Raw genomic sequence first — 25,429 nt, forward strand, 5'->3', positions numbered from 1 at the left:
CTATCGGTGCGAAAATGAGCTTCGCACAAAGAGCCAACATTACATTTTGTTTTAAAATTTGTAAAACTTCTACCGAAACGTTTCAATTGATGAAATAAGTTTATGGCGATAATTGCCTTATCCCGTAGCAGAGTGCACGAGTGGTTTCAACGTTTTCAAAGTGGTCGTGAGGACATAAATGACGATCAACTGTGCGTCAATTCATCAATATTCAGCCGAAATCATCATTGAAATTCATAGAAATTCATGGAAATGGAATTGAACATCTCCGAAACATCGATTTATCGCTTTTTGACTGAACATTTGGGCTTACGAAAGGTGTGTGCACGGTTTGTTCCGCACAAATTGACTGACAACCAAAAATTGCTCAGAATCCAACATTCGAAGGACACCTTGTGACCGATTATTTGACCAAAAGTAACATTTTAACCATCAACCACTCCCCGTATTCACCTGATATGACACCGTGCGACTTCTTCCTATTCGGAAAAATGCGTTTGCCCATGAAAGGAAAGCGTTATGCAGACGTAGAGGTCATTCAAAAGGCTTGCACCGGCATACTGGCGGCCATATCGGCCAACGAGCTGAAACACTCTTTCGACATGCTTTTGGATCGTGCAAAAAGTTGTATTGAAGCAGAAGGAGACTAGTTTGAATAAAATAAATTGATTTTCCTGAAAACACCATTTATTCTTTTTTTTTAAGTCCTGTTTACTTTGGAACGCACCTTGTATTGCCCATATGAAGCTATAACATTTTCCCTTCTTTCTGGCAACTTGTGAAATCTATGGTATTCAGAAAGGCAAAGTCTGGGCTTTACGTCGGTCTCGATTTAAATTGTGGGCGTTTTTCGGCAACCGTTCGATACAATTTAAAGAGCTGTTGTCGGTATGAACGGTTTCAGCCGGTTTTATTAGCTCATTTCCTTGCTTATAAACATTTGAAAAAGCAGCTTGAGTGACTACCAAAGATTCTCCGAGCTCTTCTTGCATTTGACAACAACCTTCATCGAGTAATGCTTCTTAGTTCCTCACCTACAAACTCTTTTGGCGCCGAAGATGTCTCGTGGTATCTACTATCATCTAATCGCGAACTTTTCACATTTTTATTAGAGAACATTTTGAAACACTGTGCCACATGTTCGATTGTACATCGGCAAGTGTTGCAAGGATTAATGATGCTAGGGAAAACATCAGCGAAAACAGCAACAACAACAATAGCAAGGCGAAATTGTGCCATTAGTGAAGGTAACACCAATGTGCGGCCACACTCCCAGCGGGAGCGAACATTTAACTGTACGTTGCGCAGCGAAAGTGTAAGCAGTAGTTGAGAAACAACAAGACACACACTAACATACATACATATGTATGTACAAACTACATGCAAGAAATCGGCATAAATAAGAAGTGGGTAAATGAAAAACTGGAGACAACGGCAAAAATGGTCGCACACACATGTCAATGAGCAAATTGTTGTATCGATTATATGGCAGACGAACTGTCCGCTTAACAGCGGGTGCTTAACAACAGTCACACAGTCATACATAGTACATATGTAAGTACGTGCAACGTTTATGAAATAAGCAACAACAACGAGTAGCAGAGCAAATATGTAGGTATGTATATGCGCAAAAAAAAGACGAAGCCCAAACCATAAATGGCAATGCAATTAATTATTTTTTAACTGTTTTGTCATATCAGAATGCAGCAGCACTAAGCCAACAACTTCACCAACTTCACCAACATTAACGACATAACCAGCAAACGCACAACCGCCTTGCACCTGCACTCCGTTGCTCGGTCGTCATTTGGATTCACAACGTCGCTGCCTATTCATGGCGGCTGAAAGCAACAACATGGCCAACCGAGTGGCACAGCAATTGTTGCGAGCAGACAGTGGCAACACAGAAAAAAGAAGTAAATGAAAAACAAAAACAAAGAGAAAACGATAAACCAAAACAAAAACAAAAACAAAGCGAAAACGAAAAAGAAAAAGAAAAGCAAAAACAATAACAAATCAAATAGAGGTTAAAAAGCTTCGGTGGCTTTCCTTTTATTTGCGCTTAGGGCCAGTTGTGAGTCCGTTTAAACGTACACACACATCAATACAAATGTACATACATACATCTATACACATACAACAGTGTGTGACTTGCATTGCGCTCTGTCCGGTTTCAAGCTTGGCTCAGCATTTCTTTGATTGATCGATTGATTGTCGCCGATATTCGATCAAAACAACCAATTGCGGTAATTTCCTGCTGATTTGTTATCAAATTGCTTTTATATTGTCTACATTTATTGCCAAGACATCGTCGTTTTTGCGATATTCTTATGATTTCAAGTCCATGCTGCCTCGTTTTTTGTATTTTATAATCCCGAAAATCTACTCAAATAAAATTTTTAAAATATAGGATTGAAAAATAAAAAAACATTAAGTTCCAAACATTTATTTTTAACTTCTTATCCCAATTCTTCCTCTTCTTTACAGGCGTAGAAACCGCTTACGCGGTTATAGTCGAGTTAACCACAGCGCGCTAGTCGTTTCTTATTTTCGCAAGGTGGCGCCAATTGGAGATTAGAACCGAAGCCAGGTCCTTCTCCACCTGGTCCTTCCAACGGAGTGGAGGTCTTTCTCTTTCTCTGCTTCACCCGGCGGGTACTGCGTCGAATACTTTCAGCGCTGGAGTGTTTTCGTCCATTCGGACGACATGACCTAGCCAGCGTAGCCGCTGTTTTTTAATTCGCTGAACTATGTCAATGTCGTCGTATATCTCATACAGCTCATCGTTCCATCGAATGCGATATTCGCCGTGGCCAACGCTCAAAGGACCATAAATCTTTCTGCAGAACTTTTCTCTCGAAAACTCGTCGACTCATCAGATGTTGTTTTTTTTTCGCCGAAAAGACAGCCCTTGGTCGGATAAAATCCGAGTCAATTCCGGTACGTAGAACCGGCTGTCGTGGGGACAGATGTTGTCATCGTCCATGGACTTTAGTTCTCAATTGTTTACTTAGTCCGAAGTAGCACCTGTTGGCAAGAGATATTCTGCGTTAGATTTCGAGGCTAACGTTGTTGTTAATGTTGATGCTGGTTCTAAGATGGACGAAATTATCTACGTGGGAGCCTAGTCGTGAGTGCGACGACTGTTTATTTGATGACAGCAGATATTTCGTCTTGCCCTCGTTCACCACCAGACCCATTTGCTTCGCTGCCTTATCCATTCTGGAGACAGCAGAACTAACGTCGCGTTTGTTAAGACCAATGAACTTCTACAATGTGAAAATGACTGAATTCAGAGGATAACCCCGCTCACTCTCCATATAACGGTACTGTTAAAAACTACTAAAAGCGCCATAAGTCGATAACTAAATATACCAGATCTATTAAATTTTACTCCTGAGATGGTATATGAGGGCTTAAATGGAGCCGAGGTCAAATTTGGACCATGGACGTGGCACCGCCCACTTTTTGGGAAAATTACATATCTCGAAACCCGCCCGACCGATGTGTGTGTTTGATATATGATATTCCTCTGACTTGTTTATATTAAAGTGTGAAAATGGGCCAAAACGGACTACAGCAAGGCCTACTTACCTAACTACTGAATTTTACCAGTCCAAATCCAACAAAAACTATTCAAGCCCCTAGGTGCCGAATATTTGAACCCCGGTATCTAAGTGGACTTTTGATCGAAAATGTCGGTCAATTTCTGAGATATATTATTGAAAATAAGGGGATAGTACTGCTCTGATAATGGTTTGTCTATAAGTATGTCAAAAATGGGTTTAATCGGACCAATATTCCCCCCAATACCTTAGCCCCAATTTACCTAATATAGAGATTTTCGAACCTCCGGGTGTCTTTACATATATATGCGGTATCGGCCAATATGTAAGTTATCTCAATGAAAATTACAGAGCGTGTTTTGATCATGACAGTGTATATATGTGCCTAAGATTGATAAAATTGGACGAAAACTTGACCTAGCCCCCATATTACTAATATCAGGATTTTCGAACACCAGACTGACATGTTAATACTTAGTGGTATTGGCAAAAATAGATAAAATCGCATCGATACTTAAAATGGAACCTGAAGTTATTCTGGATGACTTCTTAAAAGTACGAATTCGTGCAGGGGTTTAATCTCAGCACCCGGGTTTACATAAACTAATGATCAAAAAAATATTTCTCGTGCAGAAAAAGTTTTTGTTTTACCTCTACTACTTAGTCTAAATGTACTGGTCTGAAGAGGATAGCCACACACAAGTAAACACTATTCTTGCCTTAGAATACTAACCCTAACTGAGATCGTTCAATCCTGCTCAAGTTATTAGTCTCAAAATGATACCTCTAGCATTTTTATCACAGCAAATCCTATGCAGCATATTCAAGAAGTCAAGTACTGGATTGCCAAACTTCGTCGCAACCGTACTAGCAGAATTTATGCGCCCTTTTCAGTAAGATCACAAGAGGCAATAACACCAAGGAACTACCAACTAGATTTTGGCTACAGGCGATCATTACCTCATACCACTGGTAACGAAATGTTGAAGGATCCTTACAACAATAAATCCATTACTTTAGAAGGAGTTTACGAAGAAAAAAGCTCTTTTTTTAATTGCGTTCTTTCCTTGTTAGGCCAACGTGTTTTCAGCCCATGGTACATGTGCGAATACTAAGAGAGATATTCACAACTCAAAAGGTTCCCTTTCGCTTATGCCATAATTTGTCATTTCTTTAATTGGCGGCAGGCGGCAGGCGTCGGTCATCTCTCGTTCCATTTCAATGCTTGCAAAATCAAACACAAAAAAAATGCACACGCGGAAATGTCAAGTCACCTCATCCTGGCCAGTGCTGTCTGTTCCATCCAGCCTTTGCACTTTACTGTGTGCGCGACTAAAGATAACTGTCTCGTTGTGATGTTTCTTGTATTTATATTTAGTTTTTGTTTATGTTTTGTAGTTTGTTGGCAAGAGTATGTCATCTACTCTGCCCTTATACATAATTACTATGATGACAAAAAATCGTCAAGTTGAGGAATTTTAACAAGCCGTCTGAATTTTATGGTGTTGCGCATTCTTCAGAAGCCAATGATAAAAAGTGAAGAAATCAAAAAAGCAAAAGAAATGTTATTTATGTGTGTTCATATGTACATTTGTACATATGTATATGTGTATGAGGAACTGCTTGTATACATAAATAACCAACAAATATGTATATTGAAGACTTCATAATGTACAATTCGAATAGATATAAGTATGTCCTCCTGGTTTCCTGGTTGGGCCATACAAGGAGTTGTTTCGACCGGTCAATTTATAATTTGTGATTCTGTCGCCTTCAAAGTAATCGCCACTAGATGTAATGCACATATGGCAACGATTTTTCCAGTCCCCGAAACACTTTTCACAAGCACTTTTTAGGATGGCTGCAGCTCCGTCAGCGAATTTCGAAAATTGACCGACTGAAAACGGGTTCCACGCAGCGACAATTTTAGTTTGGGGAACAAGAAAAAATCACACGGAGCCGAATTTGGTAAACACGGTGGTTGATCGATGGTTTTGGATTGCGTTTTTGGCTTTAAATAGGGTCACAATCGTAGCTCGATGCGATGGTGCATTATCAAACGCCACAATATGGCCAAATAGAACTGCTTTTTGACCGTCTGTCCCTCCAGAACAAATTCATGGTGCACCAAGCCACGGACATCAAAAAAACAATAAGCATCACCTTGTTTTTTGAGAGGCTTAGAGTGTTTTTTATTTTTTATTTCGGCTCGACGCGTTTCTACCCAAAATATAACGTTTGAATTTTGCAAATGAACACTTCCATTGGCCCCTTGCAAAATGGTGAAACATTCTATGGATAGCTGAATCTATAATAGTGCCCGTATAGCACAGGGATCTCGACAATATATAAGACGACCTACCAACTCGGACAACAATGAAAAATACAACATTAAAGCAACTAAACATGGAGGGTCCAGTATTATGATTTGGGCATGTCTTTCCATTTATGTAGTGGGATCGATATATTGTATTAAGGAAACCATGGATCGTACTGTGTATGTTCATATTATACAGAAAGTAATGTTACCGTATGCTCGCGGAGAAATGCCGCTACTTTGGGTCTTTCAAAAAGACAATGACCCAAAGCATACAAGTAAGTTGGCTAAACAGTGGTTTCAGAAAAATGGAGTTATGGTCATGGAGTGGCCTGCACAGTCTCCAGACCTCAACCCTATAGAAAAATTGTGCTGCGACGTAAAAGAGGCAGTTGCCGAAGCTAATCCAACTAATTATTATCGTTTCGAAATTAAGTTTAAGTAATATTAAAAGGAAATCTTGCTTTTGACAGCACGAAAAGGAGCTGCCTGTCTGTTTTTGGTATCCCGCCAAACTAATACGGTTGTGTAAACTGACGTTAAGCAATCCCAAAAGTTCCGTCAGGATCGGAAAGGACCTCTCCGAGCCGTTCGATACCAAACAAGGTTTCAGACAAGGTGACTCTATATCGTGCGACTTTTTCAATCTACTACTGGAGAAAAGACTTCGAGCTGAATACAACCGCTCCGTTAGTTCAGCTTTCTTCAAACTGGATCGGACGAAATATTTCCTGTCAACAAACAAACAATCGCCACACTCGCCAGTTGCCTCCGACGTCACTGTTGACAATCATAACGTCGAAGTGGTAGATAATTTCGTTTATCTTGGAACCAGTATTAACAGCAACGACAATGTCAACCTCCAAATCCAACGCAATACCCGCAGGGGGAAGCAGAAGAAGAGGTAGATCTCCACTCCGTTGCAGAGATCATGTGGAGAAGGTCCTGACGCGAAATTGCGAAAGAAGAAAAATAATATTAAAATGAATTAATTTCTTTTATTTATAACATGTTAATAGAATAATTTGCAAAATTTATCAAATAGCAAACCGACATTTTCCTCATTTATTTTCTACATTGTGCGCACTACTATTATTTTGACCGCAACTGTATGTACATATGTACGTATGTAAGGAAATATTCATACATACATATGTACATATGTTCATACATATTTTATTAAACGCTCCGCTCATGGCAGATACATACATATGTACATATGAAGATAAGTGTGCTCAAAAAGAGTACCGCCTGGCCGTTGAGCAAACTTTGCAGAGCGGAATTTTTATGACCAAACAAAGCGCACAACAATTGCCAATTAAAATTTTTCCACAAAATCCAGCAGCGTTGTTAATACAAATGTACATAGTATGTGCATACACATGTAGATGCATGCATTTTTATATACTATGGCTAAATGTGCATACAGACGTATGACGTGAGCCATGGACCAACACCATGATGGCAACGCCACAAAAAAAGGATTTCTGTGTTCGGCTAATTAATTGCTTTGATCACGTGCTTTCGCGTAAAATGTTCACCGGAAAGAATCAATTCAAGTTTGGAAGACGCAACCAACCCGCCAAACAGTCAACAAAAAACATGTGAAGGGCTCTTCCGGCTAACCGTGCGTAAAAAAAACATAGCTGCAAATATAAAATTAAAAAAAGTATGCAGTGACATATATTAATATGTGCATAGAAAATACCGACAAGTTAGCAAGACAAATACGAGACATGTTAAGTTGCTTAATAACAACATCATAGAGAATAAAAATATTTGGTTTGCTTGAAAAAATTGGCTGTATGAGCAAACAGAGACATCAAGAGAGTCGGTATAAACTTAATGGTGAGCTGTTGGTTTGGATCCAGCGTTAACTGTATATAATTCAAGCATATGTTAGGTGCTATTACGGATTAATGACATATTTTGTAGAAAAACAAGAAAAAAAAACGTTAGCCTCAACTGCACCGAAGCTATCCCCTTTACAGATTTTCCATACAAAACCATGATTTTGATAGTTGTTTGAAAAACAGCTACATATAAACTGTATTTATCCGACTTGTTTCAATAAGGTCTTCGAAGTTTTCTCCTGTGTGTTTCAAACTTCTTGACAAACTCAATATACCCAGTTCAATATATTAAAATCGATTTTCGTGCATATGAACATTCGTTGATAAAAATTCTATATAACATTTATTTTATCATCTCTTCGTTTTAGTTATTGGCGCAGAGGGATTATCACCTTTGTAAAAATCTTTCAACAGTGTCATTGCTTCGTCAGCACAAACACCACCATTTACTTGAGTTTGTCCGTCTGTTCTGTTCGTTACAAACGGCACATCAACTAGGGTTTTGCCGCCAAAACGATCATTTGCGCAACCATATAAAATCTCTTTTACTCCCAAATCATGCAAGGCGGCTGAACACATTATACATGGCTCGACAGTGACCACAACACTGATTTTGGCAAAAACTTCATCAAAAGACAAACTGTTTCGTTTGCAGAACTCCAAAGTTTTGTCTATACAAAGGAACTCCGCATGGCGTGTAGCATTTTTGGTTGCGTTTACATTGTTTCCAGCGCGCGCTATCACATCGCTCTTTCCGTCGCCGTGATAAAGGAAAATACAGCCCACAGGTACCTCTCCAGCCTCCAGCACACTTTTAGCTTCTATGAATGCTTCGCTCATAAACTGCTCCATAAACTAATTCAAAAGAAAATCAAGATATTAACATAATTCGCAGTAAACATTTTTAGTAAATGAATTAGAACCTTTTTGTTTAGTCAACTTTTTGTTTATTTACAAGTGGTTATTTTTCCGGACCTTAACCATTCACAATAATCAAATAATCAGCTGACAACCGTGCTAAAATAAATGTGGTGAAAACATTCAGAAATTTAAAAAAATTGTAAATATTTAAATATTTCACCAGACAGTATATCCCTCGAATATGCAACAGTTTGCCCAAACCTCGACTTAGTACAAAATTAATTATACCCTGCACAGGGAATAACATCCAAATGAATTTTTCAGATCGGATCTCTCTAGCATATAGCTGCCATATACACTGAACGATCAAAATCAATAGCATATAATTATATACTTGTCATACAAACTGACCTAACAAAATCAAGCTCTTGTGGTATTGAACTTTTTTTCAATAGTGTAGGATATTCTAGCTTCGGTGTTTCCGAAGTTAACGATTTTTTTTCGTTGTGGATTACCTCAGAAAAACAAATTGAAATAAATTGTGCAATTATTAAATTCTTATTCAAAACATGTCTTACCCTACTTGAAAAAAAGAATTTATATACATATATAATGTAATGTTATTTATTTTACTTCCATAAAAAAAATTGAATTTCATTCATTCTTTCAACTTTGTGAATTTGCTCAAAAAATAATATATTATATTTTACTTCCATCGAAACAATGGAATCAACTCATATATAAATTTCTTTAAAAAATTTGATTTTATAAATTCCTTTTTAAAAAAATAATACATTTCACTTTGATGAAAATTATCTCAATTGTTTAAGCACATTGCTTAGTTTGTACTGTAGTTACTGATTGGGTGACAGATTGATTTAATATATGTACGTATACTCATGCGTATGTACATACAAATGTATATAGGTAATATACAAGGGTATTTCTACCAATATTGGGTATCATACTTCATTGCTTATATACTTAACAAGATCATATTTGTGTAAAAGTTCTTCGGCCCTTTCAGGCCAATTCTGATTATTCAATGCACGAGGACTTGGATGATGAAGTGTGCAAACTTTAAAGGAATTCACATGTCTAGAACGTTTGATTATTCCTTTTATATACGCTCCTATTGGTACTAGTATCTCCGGCTCCAATAAATCTAGCTCTTTATCAAGAGCGTCCAAACACAACTTTCCAATTATAGCTTTATAATCTCCCTATATCAAAATTATTTAAATTACTTACTGAATTTTCAAAATCATTATTAAATGTATGAACTATTTTACCTTCAACTCACTAGGCGTAATATTTCTTCCGGCTTTGTCGTAAAAAATTAACGGACAAAAATTATGTACAAAGCAATTTTTCCCAAAAGTCATCAAAGATCCTCCCGCCAGCTTTTTGAATAAACCCCATATCCGCACACCACTTGGTTCTTCTATAATACACTCCAAGCCGTCCACGGGACGCTTCAAATGTACCGAAGGAGGTTGCATAACCGTACCGGACAATCCCATCTCATTACGAACAGTTAATATGTTACCAAAAGGTACCTAGAACATAGAGAAAAATTTTAAATGTATCACTATGCGATAGCATTTAATTGTCATACACCTGTTTGACCCATTCCATTCGGACCAGGATTCATGCCCACGAAAACAACCCGCTTCGGTCCATCTAAGAATTTTTCCAAGTAAGCACAGTGTAAGTTTGAAGCATAAACCAATGGATTGTATACATGTGTTATATATGATGGTTTTTCAATAGCGTGCAAAGCATCGTTTAGTTGGCATTCAAAACTATAGAAACGACTCCAAAATGTTTGGCTTACAACTGGCGGTTTAGAGTCACATCTCTTAGAAGTTGATGATTGTTGCGAATCTGAAGATTTTTCGGCTGGCTGTAATGAAAGATGCCGCTTTCTAGTAGCAGCAAATTTCTGTAGGCTATTCAGTGATACGACAGACTCTCCAGTAGAAACGCTGGCCGCTCCAGAAAATATTTCCTTTATTAATGTTTCGCGCGACATAATCAATACGACTGATAACGACACTTTGTTAAAAACGAAAAAAGGCAATTGAATAGACAAAGAACATAATCAGTTGTAAGAGTTTTAATTGTACTAGGAAATCACAAAATACGAGACAAACAATAACTTTCGCCAGCTTGCAATATATGCAAACTGCAAAGACTTATATTTTGCAAATTTGTAATTGAATTCAGATTTTATTCGTAAGTGCTTGTTCTTGATAAGACAATTCACAATATAGTACTGCATTGCTTCGGTCATAAGTATTTTAAATTTTTAAAATATTATAATATAATATTGTAACATAAATAGGAAAAAAAAATTCAAATTTAACACAAATTATTTTAATACTCCTACTGCTTTAATTCAGATCAAATGTTGTAAAAAGTCTGCCTTAAGTTACTTGTACAGTTCGAAACAAAGTCCGTATTTTATTCCATATTCGCCAATATAAGAAGAAGAATTTCATGTTTGTGAATTGAAGTTGCGAAAAAGAAGAAAGTAGCCATTTGTTTTTGTCGTATTTATATTTTGCTCCATAATAGTTGTAGAATTTTTAATTAAGTGCTTTATATATTATGGCGGGTGAGGTAACAGTTGATGCATTACCATACATTGATCAAGGCTACGATGACGCAGGAGTTCGAGAATCGGTATACAATAATATATCAGCAATATACAAAAATGTAAATGGCAATATTAAATAAAATTTAATTTCAGGCACTTGCTATGGTGGAGGAAGAATGCCGACGTTATAGGCCTACAAAAAATTATCTCGATCATTTACCACCTTTAAATGCAAATGCCTTTGAAACCGAATTAATGGCAAGCGAATTTGAGAGAATACAAAATCGCCAACCAATGGAAACTCTAAGCATGAAACGGTATGAATTGCCACCTCCACCCTCTGGTAAACTATCGGAAGTAAGCGCTTGGCAAGAGTCTATAGAGAATTCAATGGCACAACTAGAACATCAATGGGTGCGTGCAATGAACCTAGAATTAATGTTGGATTATGGTATAGAGTCTTGGAAAGCATATTTAGAAGTTATAGCCGCGTTACAAGCTAAAACGCTGACACAGCTACAGGAATCAAAAAAGCAAATTCAAGATATTAATTGGCAACGTAAACAGGCACAAACACAAGCTGGAGAAAAGTTAAAATCATTGGAGGCCAATTGGGTATTGTTGGTATCTAAAAATTATGAAATTGAACAAAAGTGTGCAGAGTTAGAGGATCAATTGCAAAAAGCGCTCATGGAAATTGAAAGTCTGAAAGCACGAAAGAGCACTACGCTTACAAATGGGGACACTTAGATGCCATAAAAAATATTCACCTAACTAACTTTTATAGTAAAAATTAAAGAAAATAATTGACAAAAAATATAAATATAAAGATTTTTTAAACCGAAGTGTACTATTGTAAAAATATCAATTGATTCAAAAAAGGTGACCAGCGTGTTGAGCTGTTTTTGAAACATTGATTTGATCCTCTTTCTTAAAATCGGGCCACTATAGAATATACATAGATGCCATGTAAACTGACCGATAAAAAACAATTCCTTGCATAGAAAACTATTTTAGTAGACAAGATATCTCCTCGAAATTTAGCAAGTATCATAACCCAAGGCAGCAATACAATCTCCAAACAAATTGTTTTGATCGGACTTCTATAGCTGCCATTCAAACTGTTCTATAAAGTCAAGATAGATATATTTTTTGCACTTTTATGCTATAGTGAATGCACCTGTGAACGGTATTAAAGCTTCGGTACAGCGTCAGGTCTACCGAAACTCCAATGCATTTAAGGAATTATCGTGGAAATTAATTTTTAGAACATCCAATTGGACCTTAGGAAACTTAAAAGCCTATATCTCCCACCTTCCTCGCTTTTTCTCTGAAAGGAGCCTAACATATTCACAAACTGGACGAAGGACGCGCAGGATAACTCTTAGGCAATTGAGAAGTAAAGTCCTCTCTCGACGAACAAAAACCAAACTCTATAAGACACTCATACTTCCCGTCCTGCTATATGGCGTAGAGGCTTGGACGATGACAACAACTGATGAGTCGACGTTGCGAGTTTTCGAGAGAAAAGTTCTGCGAAAGATTTATGATCATTTGCGCGTTGGCCACGGCGAATATCGCATTCGATGGAACGATGAGCTGAATGAGATATCCGACGACATTGACATAGATCAGCGAATTAAAAAACAGCGGCTACGCTGGCTAGGTCATGTTGTCCAAATGGACGAAAACACTCCAGCTCTGAAAGTATTCCACGCAGTACTCGCCGGGGGAAGCACAGGAAAAGAAAGATCTCCACTCCGTTGGAACGACAAAGTGGAAAAAGACCTGGCTTCGCTTGGAATATCCAATTGGCGCCACGTAGCGAAAATAAACAACTAGCGCGCTGTTGTTAACTCGGCTATAATCTCGTAAGCGGTGTCTACGCCAATAAAGAAGAAGAAGTATGTAAATGCAGATAAAGAGCTTTAGACATGTCAAAACACTCCACTTCGAACCATAACGAGATGCCTCTTGATGTCTCTGCGGAATACTTACACAATAAACTCCTCTTCAAGCAGGTTTCGCAGAAACCATCCCTGCAGTCGCCCGCTTGAAGCGAAGCCACCTCCTAGAAATAACAAGAGCGATTTTCTTTACTAAGCCGACATCGGACAATACACTGACTTTCACATTGGAGCCATTAACACCTTCACCGACTCCCTCTCAGTAAATGGCGTACCTGGGTTTATGGGTTTCAAAAACGATTTGTTTTTATTATCTTATCAAATTTTACAACACCTCCTGAATACTGTTCTAAATTTTCAAGTTGATCCGAGTGATAGTTTCGGAGATACAGTCTTGAGAATTTGTGCGCTCGAGGCTAAACCTCGTAGAGTAGGTGTGGCTAATATGGTATAGTATATGGTACTGGTATTAATATGGTATAGTGCGAGTAAGATGGTATGGTATAAGTACATATGTATTATCCGCACAATACATTATTAATAAGGGAGTAATGAATATTTACAGAGGGTGACAGTTAAATATATTCGATGTTTTAAATAAACAATAAAAACAATTCAAATAAAATTAAATTAAAGAAAAAGGCTCGGCTCCTTGGCTTAATTTTTTTCTAAATCAAATAAAATTTATTTTTGCAAATAAAAACTTCAGAAAAAATTTATATGCAGGAATCGCAAAGAAATGGAGCACTTCTCTTTTGAATAAATTTGTCGTTTTGTGTGCTCCAAAAAATGTTTGAACCAATTTGTGAAAATGAGTATTAGATCCATCTAGATAGATGACACGAAGATTTCGCTCCAGGTAGAGCATCCTTCATAAGAAGTGGGTTATTATTCTTTCTAGGAATATAAAATATGGAGGCATGAAAGACCCGCCAACACTCATACACGTTATAACAGTTATAAGGGATCCACGTTCTGCAAAAGTCATGGCGCCTTTTTGTGCAATTATTTCAGGCTGTCGAGATTGCAGCACTGACAGTCCTGTCTAATCTACATTCCAAATATGCGTTACTGGAAAATTATATTTTGTATACTCATTTTTTAGTAAATTGAAAAAGGAAGCGACGTTTATCGTGTGAAACCTTTTCGCCCTTTCGAAAGAAGTGCCAGTTAGTGTACGTAAACTTAAAGTTTTACTATGGCGTTTGCAAAACCCATTCAACCAGCCTGCATATTTGGCCAACACATTGGAGTTATTAGTAATATTGTTTTTAAGTGCCACCTGAAATGCAAGGAATCGTAAATACAATCTACTTAGCCCCCAAAAGCGAGATTCCATCTCCAAAGAATAACTGACAAGCTCGCTTTCAATATCTGCGCCGAACAAAGGTTTCCTGCCTAATTTTGTGGAAAGTAGCTCCTCTGCCGGCTTCTCGCTTCTAGCCATTCGCTGCTATGTTGTGTGTGGAACTTTAAAGGTTTTAGAGGGCAATAGTACTCCCATTTCCTCTTTTCCCACAGCTGCTATGGCCTTTTCCATGTTCTCTTTATCCCACTGCCTACGTTCACCTTTTTACGGCATATTTGGAATACACTTCAACAATAAAATGAAAGAATTAGCCTAATACAAATAACGCGGGTAATATGGAACACTAAACCAAATTGGCCTCAGGCTGGTATATCATATTACCCGTTTTCTTTACTATCACATTTTTTACTAATATTTTTATTTAAAGTATGAAATTCTTTCAAACCAACCTTTCGTAAATGAAGTTTGGTGAATTATCTATAGATTTAAATACAAATTTCCTTCACCAATTTTTCACTGCGGCGTGCTAAAGAGCTTCTATTTCACTATGCCAAATTTCCGACATATAAAATTAACAAGGTATGCTCTTTAGATAATGCATATGTACATACATACATATGTGGCCTGAGTGCCTGCGACCTACTTTTTAACGAAAATAGTTATGAGATATAACAATGAAACTTAGACTTTTTTCTTGGTAATAGTGTGCCCTGGTGCCGAAAATGGGTAAAATCGCATCAATACTTCCAATAGCCCTTTTATGCATCAAGAATGATATATGTGATACAAATTCTATTTCACGAATTAACAAAAGTGGTTTACGTTTATGCTTCATCTTTTCAACTCAAAAGAATTACGTCACAACATGGCAGTTGGCGTAAATTTGTATTCTATCATTCTTGAAATACGTATTGAAAAGATATTCGAACTTCCGATTGATTTTATCAAAAAGCAAGCTAGACGCAACCATACACATTTACTATATACATACATATGTTTATAATGTAATCACAAAAACAATTTGTAATATTCACAACAACAATAATAAAAATACGAGAAACCACCACATACGCATACATTTTAAAACAAAATGGAATATTCACAATAACCACAATTTTAATGCGGGAAACCCCCGAATTAAAGCAATTGTTAGCTGAACATCGTATCATCAGTAGATTCTACTGTGATCGTATCGCTAACGTGAAGACTGAACGAAAGGTACACATTGCACTTCTTCTAAACCGATTCAGTTTGTTTTACGCTTCATTGTAAAGTGGATCGGCATTAAGAAAAGTGAAATATTATTGGCACCTGAAATAGTTGGAAGTCTTCATATTTGTATACATATAAATAAAAACATGTAAGTATATAATGGGATAAATTTTTAGTTAAGGGGAACAAGGCTAATAATTAACCAAGAAAGGGTTACTAGACCAGCAGTGCACGCGTTTTCACTCTCCCATTTCCGCCCTAGGATCTTGTTAAAATTTGTATCCGTTTTTGGCTCCGCCGCTAATTTAGTATTTATATAAAAGTAGTGATAAACGATATACCACGGTTCTTGATCGGTATGTGTTTATTTAAAGATATTTCTGTATTTCTTTTGTCTTAACTAGCTTTATAGTTAGTCGATCAAGAACTGCAAGCGATATCTTGAGTAAAAATTCAGATAACGTGATGACGTGTTTCTTGACACGAGAGGGAGTTTGCGGATATGTAGATATGTATGTATGTGTAATCATTTTCTGCTGCATGCAGCGGCTCAGCTTATTTCATATGTATAAATAAAAGTTATGATTTTATATTGCCATAAAATGAAAAATAGTGTCAATTAAAAAAAAAAGTTAATGAGTATTAGTATACTATATTGTGCAATACTTTTACACTGGCCAAGTGGGCCGAAGGCCAAACTAACTAAGCAGAGATATGCCTTTGCGAGGGACCTGGAATCCAAGATTTTGACTTCTGGAACACAGTAATTTTTGCCGACGAGTTGAAGTTCAACTTTTTTGGCACACAACTAGCAAACATGGTGGTGGCAGTGGCAGGGGCATGTATGTATGTGTGTATGTCTGCAGCCGGCGTTGCAAATTTGGTCTTTGTTAAGTGTATTATGGAGAAACCCTTGTACATACCTAAATATATTAAAAGAAAACTTACTTATCAGGATTACGATCCTAAACTCAAAATGACAAAAGTGCAGACGTGGCTAATACGGAATTGTTCACATCTAATAAATCCACAGATCCTGTCAATCGTCATGAACCCATCGATTGCTGTCAAAATACCGCATTTCACATTTTATAATTACACGTGCATAAAATATGTGACGCATTGTACATTAGAAAGAGTAAATTTTTTCTATAAAATCATATATGCGGCAAAAGTTCTACGGATTATTCTGAACAACTTTGACAAAGATACTATGGGTCTAAAACCGGTTTGGAGCCAGCGAAGTTTAAAAAATCTGAATAATCAGTTGATGATATAAGTATGTACATATATAGATGTGATATAGTTATCCGATTTGGCCGATTTCTACAAATGATGAATAGAATATCAAAATGCATCCACGTATTAAATTTCCTTAAATGATATGATATTCAATGATATAGATTTTAACTTGCTGACATAAAGAGCAATTCTTGTAAAAATTTGTTTAAATTGACAGCCCTCATAAGGGGTTACATGGGTTGCCTCGGGTAAAAAACGGTCTTTTTCAACAAAATTTTTCTCATATAAAAAATTAAATATTTTATTAGGTTTTTCTATTGTTACAAACATACACTATTAATAAATAAATTCTGAAATTTTTGGGAAAAAATAACTTAAACTCGGTCATTGCGACGCCATTTCCGGCAACCTCGGAAAAAAGATGCGCCCGCGTTGGCAGGATAACTAACAGGATCATCTAAAGTGAAAAATATGTATTTTAATTAAAACCTTAACTTAGAACTTGGACGAAGAAAAAAATTAAAATTGGTTTTTTGGTAGACTTTTTTTTCAAAAAAATTAAAACTTCAGTGAAAATTTCGAGATTTTTTTTTTAATATTATCTCAAAAACCTGTGTAAAATTTCATGAAGATCGATGGAGTAGTTTTCGAAACTATTACTCGGATCAACTTGAAAATTTGGGACAATATTCTAGAGGTGATGTTCATTTTTGAAACCCGTAAACCCATGTAGCCATAAAATCAGGTTTGACAATTACCAAAAACTTTGCAAAATGACGAATAATGACTTATATCAATTTTGACTTATAAATTTTTATAGGGACTCAGACGTTTCTTTTTAGTGTTCCAAACTTCGTTGCAAAACTAATACGAGTATATTCTATTAAGGGTATGAAAAAGATGAGCTTAGAAAAGCCATCCCGTAATACGAAAACAGTTTTACGTTATTTACAAAATACTGATGACTTTTTTTAAATTTTTTTTTTACTTTTGCCTATATAACCTGTTCTGCAGAAGTTGATTACTGACGCAGTTATTGAGGCAGCTGCACAACTATATAACTGTGTCCTTAAGAACGTGAAGATTCATAATCCCTAGAATTGTATAGTTTTTTTTTCTGTTATGCAAAATTATGGGATCAACTGTTTTGACTTGATCAGTTGACACAAGCCTTAATTGTAAAATTCTTATCAAGATGAGGTTCAATCGTCACTAAGTGAGAGTGGGGTGATAAAAATGTGTGAATGTATGCATTTCACTTGAGAGCAATATCGCTTGATCTTGTAACATTGAGGTTAAGATCATTGTACAATGTAATACAAATCATATAATGCTATTTATTTTCAGTGTTCACAATGCAAGGAAAACCAATGCAAATTATAAGCATTTGCAGTGAAAATGGTTCGGCTAGTTCTCGCTGCATTCTGCAATTAAATGAAGATGAATTAAATGAGATGTTTATGGACGAAAAAATCAAAGATCGCGTAGTGTCTGTGATTTCAGTAGCCGGAGCTTTTCGCAAAGGGAAAAGCTTTCTTTTGGATTTCTTTCTACGTTACATGTACGCCAAAGTAAGTGTTGTCTTTCATCTACAATACAGTAGAATATAAATTTGGGGTTTACCTTTTAATCATAATGCAATATGTTAACGCTTCGACTATTATGAAGATCAGTCAACTATATTTAATTCAAAATTTTGCCATCAAGAACTTGATCCTCTTCAATAACTGATCCGATATCGGCGGTTCCGACAAATGGGCAGCTTTTCGGGGGGAAAAGAACGATTGCAAAATTCTAGGTCGAAAAGTGGGGACAAACAGACAGACGTGACTAAAATGACTTAGCTCGGCATGCTAATGAAATCTCTTATCTGAGGGATGACTTAACAAATTTTAACCAAATTTGCTGCATAACAATATCATCTTTAACTTGCAATTTGAAAAGGAGGCAATTGAACTACCAGCACGCCTACTTTCCATATAGCATAAATTCCAGCAGATTCTTTAACGGCACCATAAATAAACCAAGATAATGGAATAAAACATCGAGCAAATAGCGCTTTTAAAGTGTGACAGCCCTCAGCTTAAAATGTTCATTATAGCTTTTCAAGTCCGCTTTGACCTTATACAATGGTTTCGACTGTTCATTGCCGAAAATAGCAATTAATTTATGAGATAACTTAAAGCAATTTTTATAGTATATTTTCCGGATAATAATATACCCTGGTGCCAAAAATGAGTATGCGGAAAATATTTTTTATAACATTTAACTATACTTTTGTGATGAAAATGGGTAAAATCGGGCAATGAACTACCCTAGCCTCTATATAGAAAATCGAATCATTTTCGCTATTCTGGACTGCCGTATACATATATGGATCAATAAAAAATTGCATGGAAAAATATTCTCAGTAATCTAATACAAAGTCCAAAGTTTTGCCAAGACATGAAAATATTTCCCAACCTTAGGCCTTACAAATTAGGATACTCCTTATTCGGTTATACCCGATTTTATCTTTTCCATTGTTGTTATATTAAAGAATGTCCTGTAGATTATGGATTTCATTTTCATTATTAATTTGGTTTATAATAGAACAAGAACCTGGCAAGACCGATCAATACGAATCAATCGAACATCTAAGTAGAAAATCTGATACTTTTAAGGTTATCTTCTTTGGTTTTACTCCTTTATTTCAACGCTTTTCATGAAAGAAAAATCAAATCTTAGAAAACAATAATTAATATACACATTTTAATGCTTTCGAAACTCATTTCAGTACGTTCATAATAACTTGAGTGAAAAAGATTGGCTCGGCGATGAGAATGCACCACTTAAAGGGTTTTCATGGCGAGGCGGTTCGCAACGCGATACCACTGGAATTTTAATATGGTCTGATATCTTCCTATATGACCATCCAAATGGAGACAAAGTTGCAATAATTTTAATGGACACGCAGGGCACTTTCGATTGTGACAGTACCATGAAGGACTGTGCCAATGTTTTTGCATTAAGCACAATGATATCTTCAGTTCAAATTTTCAATATTCAATCTAATATACAAAAAGACGATCTACAGCATTTGCAGTTATTCACCGAGTATGCGCGTATTGCTATGGAGAATACGGGGAAAAAACCGTTTCAAAAGTTACAATTTTTAATACGCGACTGGACCCATAAAAGTGAAGCTCCATTCGGTGCGCTCGGTGGTAAACAATTACTTGAGCAAACATTAATTCGGAAAAACAAAAGACCGGAGGAGAATGAACAACTATGTGAGCATGTGAGAACTAGTTTCAACGAAATTGACTGTTATTTAATGCCACATCCCGGTTACGCTATCGAAGAACCCGATTTTCGCGGTTGTTTAAAAGATCTGCGTGACGAGTTTAAGAAACATTTACGCGACTTCATTCCCTTAATTTTGGCACCGGAAAATTTAATTATCAAAGAAATAAACGGGGAGAAACTAAAAGTCGATCATCTTCTGACCTACATTCGGTCATATTTTGAATCATTCAACAGTAAGGAGTTCCCAGAGCCTACAACAATTTTTAAGGTACATATTTATTAGTATTTTATAACAGATGCCAAGCAATTGTAAACTTATTGCACGTAAATTTTCCTTTGAAGGCTACTGCAGAGGCAAATAATCAAATCCATGCTACAATCGCCGAAGAATCATATGTGAATAAAATGACGGAATTAACCAGTCCCGAAAAACCATATATTCCGGAAGAAGAACTAAAGAGAAAGCATGAGGAGTATCTAGAGAAAACAATTTCGTCTTTTAAAGACAAACCAATAATAGGCAAAGCATATTATTTTATGAAATATTGCTACAAAATTAAAAGCTATTGCTCGTCGAGATTTCAACAATTCCGCAAGCTCAACGAAGCTAAATTGGTAAAATTCTATCACAGTTCGTTAATACAAATAATATAAGCTATTATTATTGCCTCTTAGGCTCTTGCCGAAGTCAATTATTTAAGCCATATGAATAAATGCATTAGAGATTTTGAGAATTTTATGGATGAATTGCTTATAGGGAATGCATATACACCTTCAAATGAGTTTAACAGCAATATGGAGGCTGTAAAAGTGGATATACTACAACAGGTAAATACAAGGGTGCATAAAATGCGTTAACATTTTTAGATTTTTCTCAATATGGTTTTGCAGTTTGATTCGTGTCTATCGAACAGTACAGCGGCAATTCATAAACAGATTCGTGAGCAGCTTCAAGAGGCTATTGAAAAACAATTCATCAAATACAAGCAACAAAATGATATAAAACTGGTAGGTAGCACAAGAACAAAATGAATAAAACAGCTTAATAGCAGTAGCTATTATATTTCTGAGCTTTTTTTATAATAAATTAACAGGTTATATCCACTTGCAAGTAAACATGGGCTTTTTTCATGAAAGATAAGCCCAAAATTTAATTTTTAATATATTATTGATTAAAGATAACACTTACTTTGGCATGCATGTAACGTAGAACAAAATCCAAAAGAAAGCTTTTCCCTTTTATTTAATTAATAAATAAAATTAATTTTAATTTAATTTATAGCATTAAATGAAATTTAACTTTGAAAAAAATTGTATTCCTTTGATCCCGTAATCGATCTTCAGCAGGATCTGACAGTGAGAAAGTTTTTTCTGCTTAAAATTATCTCAAATATCAAAACAAAAAATTATTATCATTACAACAGAAAATACAAGTATTGGTTCGAAGGATTAGTCAAAATTTTGAGTTTTGACAAAATGCCGGCTTCTCAAAAGAAAAAGTCCTATTTTACGACAAAATTTAGACTTCAAAGTGAGTTTAAACATCGCAATTGTTATCAAAAATATTTTACTTCCATCATTACCCATCAAATATGTATATCTATGAGGTGGTATGAAAATTTTAAGTCGATCGGAAACTATTGCCTTATCAACTTTTCAAATACGTTTATTGGATAAAAATCGTATTTGAATTTCGCAAGTGGATATAACCCCTTAAGGAAATTTATCTTAACATAGGAGTATTATAACACCTGACATATACACATATTTATGCATTTATTGTCTATAGGATTTGATCAAAGCCAATATTACTGTGGAGTGTGCCGAAGCGAAGAAGTTATACAAAGAACTCATGAACAATACGGAACAATCCATAGAAGCCTTGAATACAACACATGCAGAAGCAAAGCATGAGGCTTTGGAAATGGTAAAAAAAAAATCAAAAAATAAAATTAAATTTGAAAAACGTCCATGCAAATAAATTTCCCTGATTACTTTCAGTTTCGTAGAGCATCGCAAGTTGGCGAGGAAAGTTTCTTTAACGAATGTGAAAAGCAACTAATTACTTATATTGAAAAAACCTTTAATTCTTACAAGGAGGGGAGCGCAAAAAAAGAGGTAGTATAAACAATGTTCTAAACTAATTAAAACTTGCAGTCCAGTAAGGCGGAATAAATGATTGATTAGTATTTGCAGACAATAAAACGGAGCGAGGGCCTAATAAGTTAAATAGTTATAACATGAATATATGATATTTATTGATCTTGTTGATGAAACGTTAATTATTGATTAATTTGCTTCATTAGTAACTGAAAAAAAAATTTTTATTATACACAAAAACAGTTTCAAAAAATATATTTCTTTTAAAATAACGTCAATACATTTGTGTGCCTAGCTGGAAGAAAAAATCACAACAATAAAGAAGTGCAGTTAATAAAGTTGGCATTTGCCAATGCAAATAAAGTGCCGCTGACTTTTGTTGAGAGCTAGGGAACACACGGTCCATCAGAAATTTATGTTATTTTCAGATTAACATATTCTCACTTGTATGAGTAAAAAATAAATAATAATTCGATATACCAAAAATGTATAAAATCCTTTATAGGAATTATTACAACTACAATTGACACGGTTAAAAGTGAATTATGAAGGCTTAATGAAGGATGCTTGCAAAAGTGTTTTAACAAATGATAACCTCATATCTAAACACGAGGAGTTCAAAATGAAGGCTCTTGAAGAGGTACTGAAATTTGATACAGTATAATTAGTTTAACATAAATATGTTTATATAATTTGTTTTGCACTTGCTACAGTTTGAAGCTTTACCAACTGAGGGGAATTCGGAAGATTATATGGACGAAAAGCGCCAACAACTGGTTGGTGAAATTGAAGAACTTTACGAGTATTATAGATCGCAAAATAACATGCGTTTGGTATGTATGTATGTATGTATGTATGTACAACTGAATATCTAACCAGGAAAAATATACACCTTTCTTTAGCTTCAGTTCAGGCAAGAATGCATATGGAAAAAGAAAGAAACGAAAAAAGTTATATTGGAATCTCTTGAGGAAATTGGCCTGCTTGCTTCAGTTGATGACACTCGCAGTACTTACAATTCAGCTTACAAAAAAGCATGTGACTTGGTTAGTTTTACTCTGATAAATATTTAACATTTTTATGCTCTCACAAAATCACCTCAAGTCTAAAATGGGTTGAATCGGGTCAATACTTGCCTTAATTTATTTAATATAAAGACTTTCGAACTTCCGACTGATGTTATACCGCATATATCACCCAATTGTGAGTTATATCAATGAAAACGAGAGAGCTTGTTCAGTTTGTTGGCGCTGTACTCCATATAGATTGGTGATGGTATGGTATGTGAGGTACTTAATTGAAAGCCAGGGAGCATTTTATTAGTATGTGGCATGTTAATTGTGAGCCATTGGCTAAAATAGATAAAATCGGGTCTATACTACCCACAAATACCAAATTTGAACATAAAATTTTGTTAGCATCTGAATCTCCCGCTCTTTTATCTATGCAAATTGCGAGAGTATAAAATGTTCGGTTACACCCGAACTTAGCCCTTGTTTAATACTTGCCTTTCTTTTTCTTTTTACATAAAGTATAAAAATCTTGAAGACGACGCACTGTTTAACAAAGAAATTTATGAAGAATATCTGGGAGAATTGAGAGACGAAGCTCAAGCCGGATACGAATGGTACAAAAAAAGAGCGGAATTTGTGGAAGGTGCAAAGGATGTCGCAAAAGGTGTACTTTTAACGGTGGCTGTTGCGGGTTTTGTGCTTATTTTCAAAGTTCCTCCTCCATTCTAGAATTGAAAAATTAAAAAAAAATATATAAAATGTGAAATAAAGAATTTTTTTAAACTTTATATTAAGGACAAAAGTACGTACCCAACAACATTTCCTTCTTTTATTAAAAACAAAGCTCATTTAAAAAAGTGAATATGCTAGTAAAATATATATGTAATATATGAAGAACAAAAATCTTTTTTGATTACAGGAAAAAAAAGATATGCTTCAAAATCTTTTAATAAATTTAATATATTTTTATATTTAGCGGAGCGCAAAAAATTATACGTACCCTAACAAAAATGCACATGAGGGGCACACCCTAGTGTGATAGATTAAAAAACATCGATTTGTGGGAATCAAGAAACAACTATTGTATCAATTGTTTTGAAATATGAAGACATGCTTCAGAATACCCAATGAAAAAATTAAAAAAATTGATATCTTTTAGTTAAAAAAACCCCCCCTGCCGTTTTGATTGCGGCCTTCTTCGTGGTTGAAACCTCAAAACGAAAAATTCTCGTTAAACGAAAAGATATTCTCCGCACTCTCCGTATTCTCCTGCGTTAAAAAAATTAAAAGATTGGCAAAATGGCGGCATTTTTTAAAGAAAATTTTAATTTTTGACCCAAAATGATTGTTCATGGGAAATACGATTTTTTTTTTGGTTTTAGCCATTATTTGGTTCCACTCATGCACCAAAACATTCTTTAGTTTCCTGTGTTTTTAATTCGTCCACCAAATGATCTGTCGGTTTAAGTTCCGGTGATAGTGTGGGGCGAATGGAACTGCTTCGGTGCATTATAAAGCAAAACCTCCTTGACATTATAGGATGTGTGCTTTAGGTCATTATCCTGTTGGAAATACCAGACGCTATCAAGCCCCAAATTGATGGCGAAACTTTGCAAATTGCTTGTCGGAACGTCCAAACGAACACAAGGGTGTATATACGACAAAGTCCAGATTCCCAACTTCATTCGGCGGTATGCATCTCCATACCTTGTCTGAACCACTGCAGTTTTTCAAAACTGTAATAAAGTTTTCCATAGAAGCTCTTCGTTCGTTTCGCGAAATCGTATTGTTTGTTTGTCATCACAACTGAATAAGTTAAACATGTTTTCATCACTAAAACTTTCCTTTGGCCCATAATTTCCTGTATTTGTCGGTACACCAGTACTTTGAAGTAGAGTCGTTGTTTTGTTAACATCACTTGTAAATAGGGGTTATCCGAGTACGATTTTTCTCTAAAAATGTTTCGAACAGCTCCAGAAAGCACTTTAATATTGTATTATTGTATTATGAATTATTACGAATTTCTACGTCTGTATTTTTAAGTTTTTATATACAACTCGTCTGTTGTAAGGCTTAACTTTAGAAGAAATTTTATGTGGATGACCAATTTTCGGCTTAATGGCTTGGTGAGACGTAAAACATATATTTCTTTTTGTTTA

At 35.6% G+C, this 25,429-nt stretch overlaps 4 protein-coding genes across 5 annotated transcripts; 2 read left to right on the plus strand and 2 right to left on the minus strand.

Moving 5' to 3' along the window:
* Positions 1-8,034: 8,034 nt before the first annotated feature.
* LOC126751611 (tRNA-specific adenosine deaminase 2) lies at positions 8,035-8,746 on the minus strand. Its single transcript, XM_050462014.1, has 2 exons — positions 8,660-8,746; positions 8,035-8,591 (listed from the first exon to the last, which is right to left on the minus strand). The coding sequence occupies exon 2, from the start codon at positions 8,586-8,588 to the stop codon at positions 8,088-8,090; it is 501 nt and encodes a 166-aa protein (XP_050317971.1). The 5' UTR covers positions 8,589-8,591; positions 8,660-8,746; the 3' UTR covers positions 8,035-8,087.
* A 712-nt stretch (positions 8,747-9,458) lies between these two features.
* LOC126751606 (single-strand selective monofunctional uracil DNA glycosylase) lies at positions 9,459-10,654 on the minus strand. The gene is made up of 3 exons (XM_050462011.1): positions 10,216-10,654; positions 9,890-10,156; positions 9,459-9,820 (listed from the first exon to the last, which is right to left on the minus strand). The coding sequence occupies exons 1-3, from the start codon at positions 10,630-10,632 to the stop codon at positions 9,560-9,562; spliced, it is 945 nt and encodes a 314-aa protein (XP_050317968.1). The 5' UTR covers positions 10,633-10,654; the 3' UTR covers positions 9,459-9,559.
* Positions 10,655-11,105: 451 nt separating this feature from the next.
* LOC126751607 (pre-mRNA-splicing factor SPF27) lies at positions 11,106-12,044 on the plus strand. The gene is made up of 2 exons (XM_050462012.1): positions 11,106-11,285; positions 11,353-12,044. The coding sequence occupies exons 1-2, from the start codon at positions 11,211-11,213 to the stop codon at positions 11,947-11,949; spliced, it is 672 nt and encodes a 223-aa protein (XP_050317969.1). The 5' UTR covers positions 11,106-11,210; the 3' UTR covers positions 11,950-12,044.
* Positions 12,045-15,639: 3,595 nt separating this feature from the next.
* Positions 15,640-24,087, plus strand: LOC126751588 (atlastin-like). 2 transcript variants are annotated; one of them, XM_050461970.1, is made up of 12 exons: positions 15,644-15,775; positions 18,217-18,440; positions 19,646-20,425; positions 20,500-20,772; positions 20,833-20,985; positions 21,049-21,165; positions 21,947-22,084; positions 22,159-22,275; positions 22,763-22,897; positions 22,971-23,090; positions 23,160-23,303; positions 23,790-24,087. In XM_050461970.1, the coding sequence occupies exons 2-12, from the start codon at positions 18,225-18,227 to the stop codon at positions 23,997-23,999; spliced, it is 2,403 nt and encodes an 800-aa protein (XP_050317927.1). In that variant the 5' UTR covers positions 15,644-15,775; positions 18,217-18,224; the 3' UTR covers positions 24,000-24,087. The 2 variants fall into 2 exon arrangements, with proteins under 2 accessions (XP_050317928.1, XP_050317927.1); XM_050461971.1 differs by lacking the exons at positions 21,947-22,084; positions 22,159-22,275 and having other exon boundaries at positions 15,640-15,775.
* Positions 24,088-25,429: the final 1,342 nt, after the last annotated feature.

This window comes from Bactrocera neohumeralis, chromosome 2 (genome assembly GCF_024586455.1).
Source record: "Bactrocera neohumeralis isolate Rockhampton chromosome 2, APGP_CSIRO_Bneo_wtdbg2-racon-allhic-juicebox.fasta_v2, whole genome shotgun sequence".
In the NCBI taxonomy this organism is placed as follows: Eukaryota; Metazoa; Arthropoda; class Insecta; order Diptera; family Tephritidae; genus Bactrocera; species Bactrocera neohumeralis.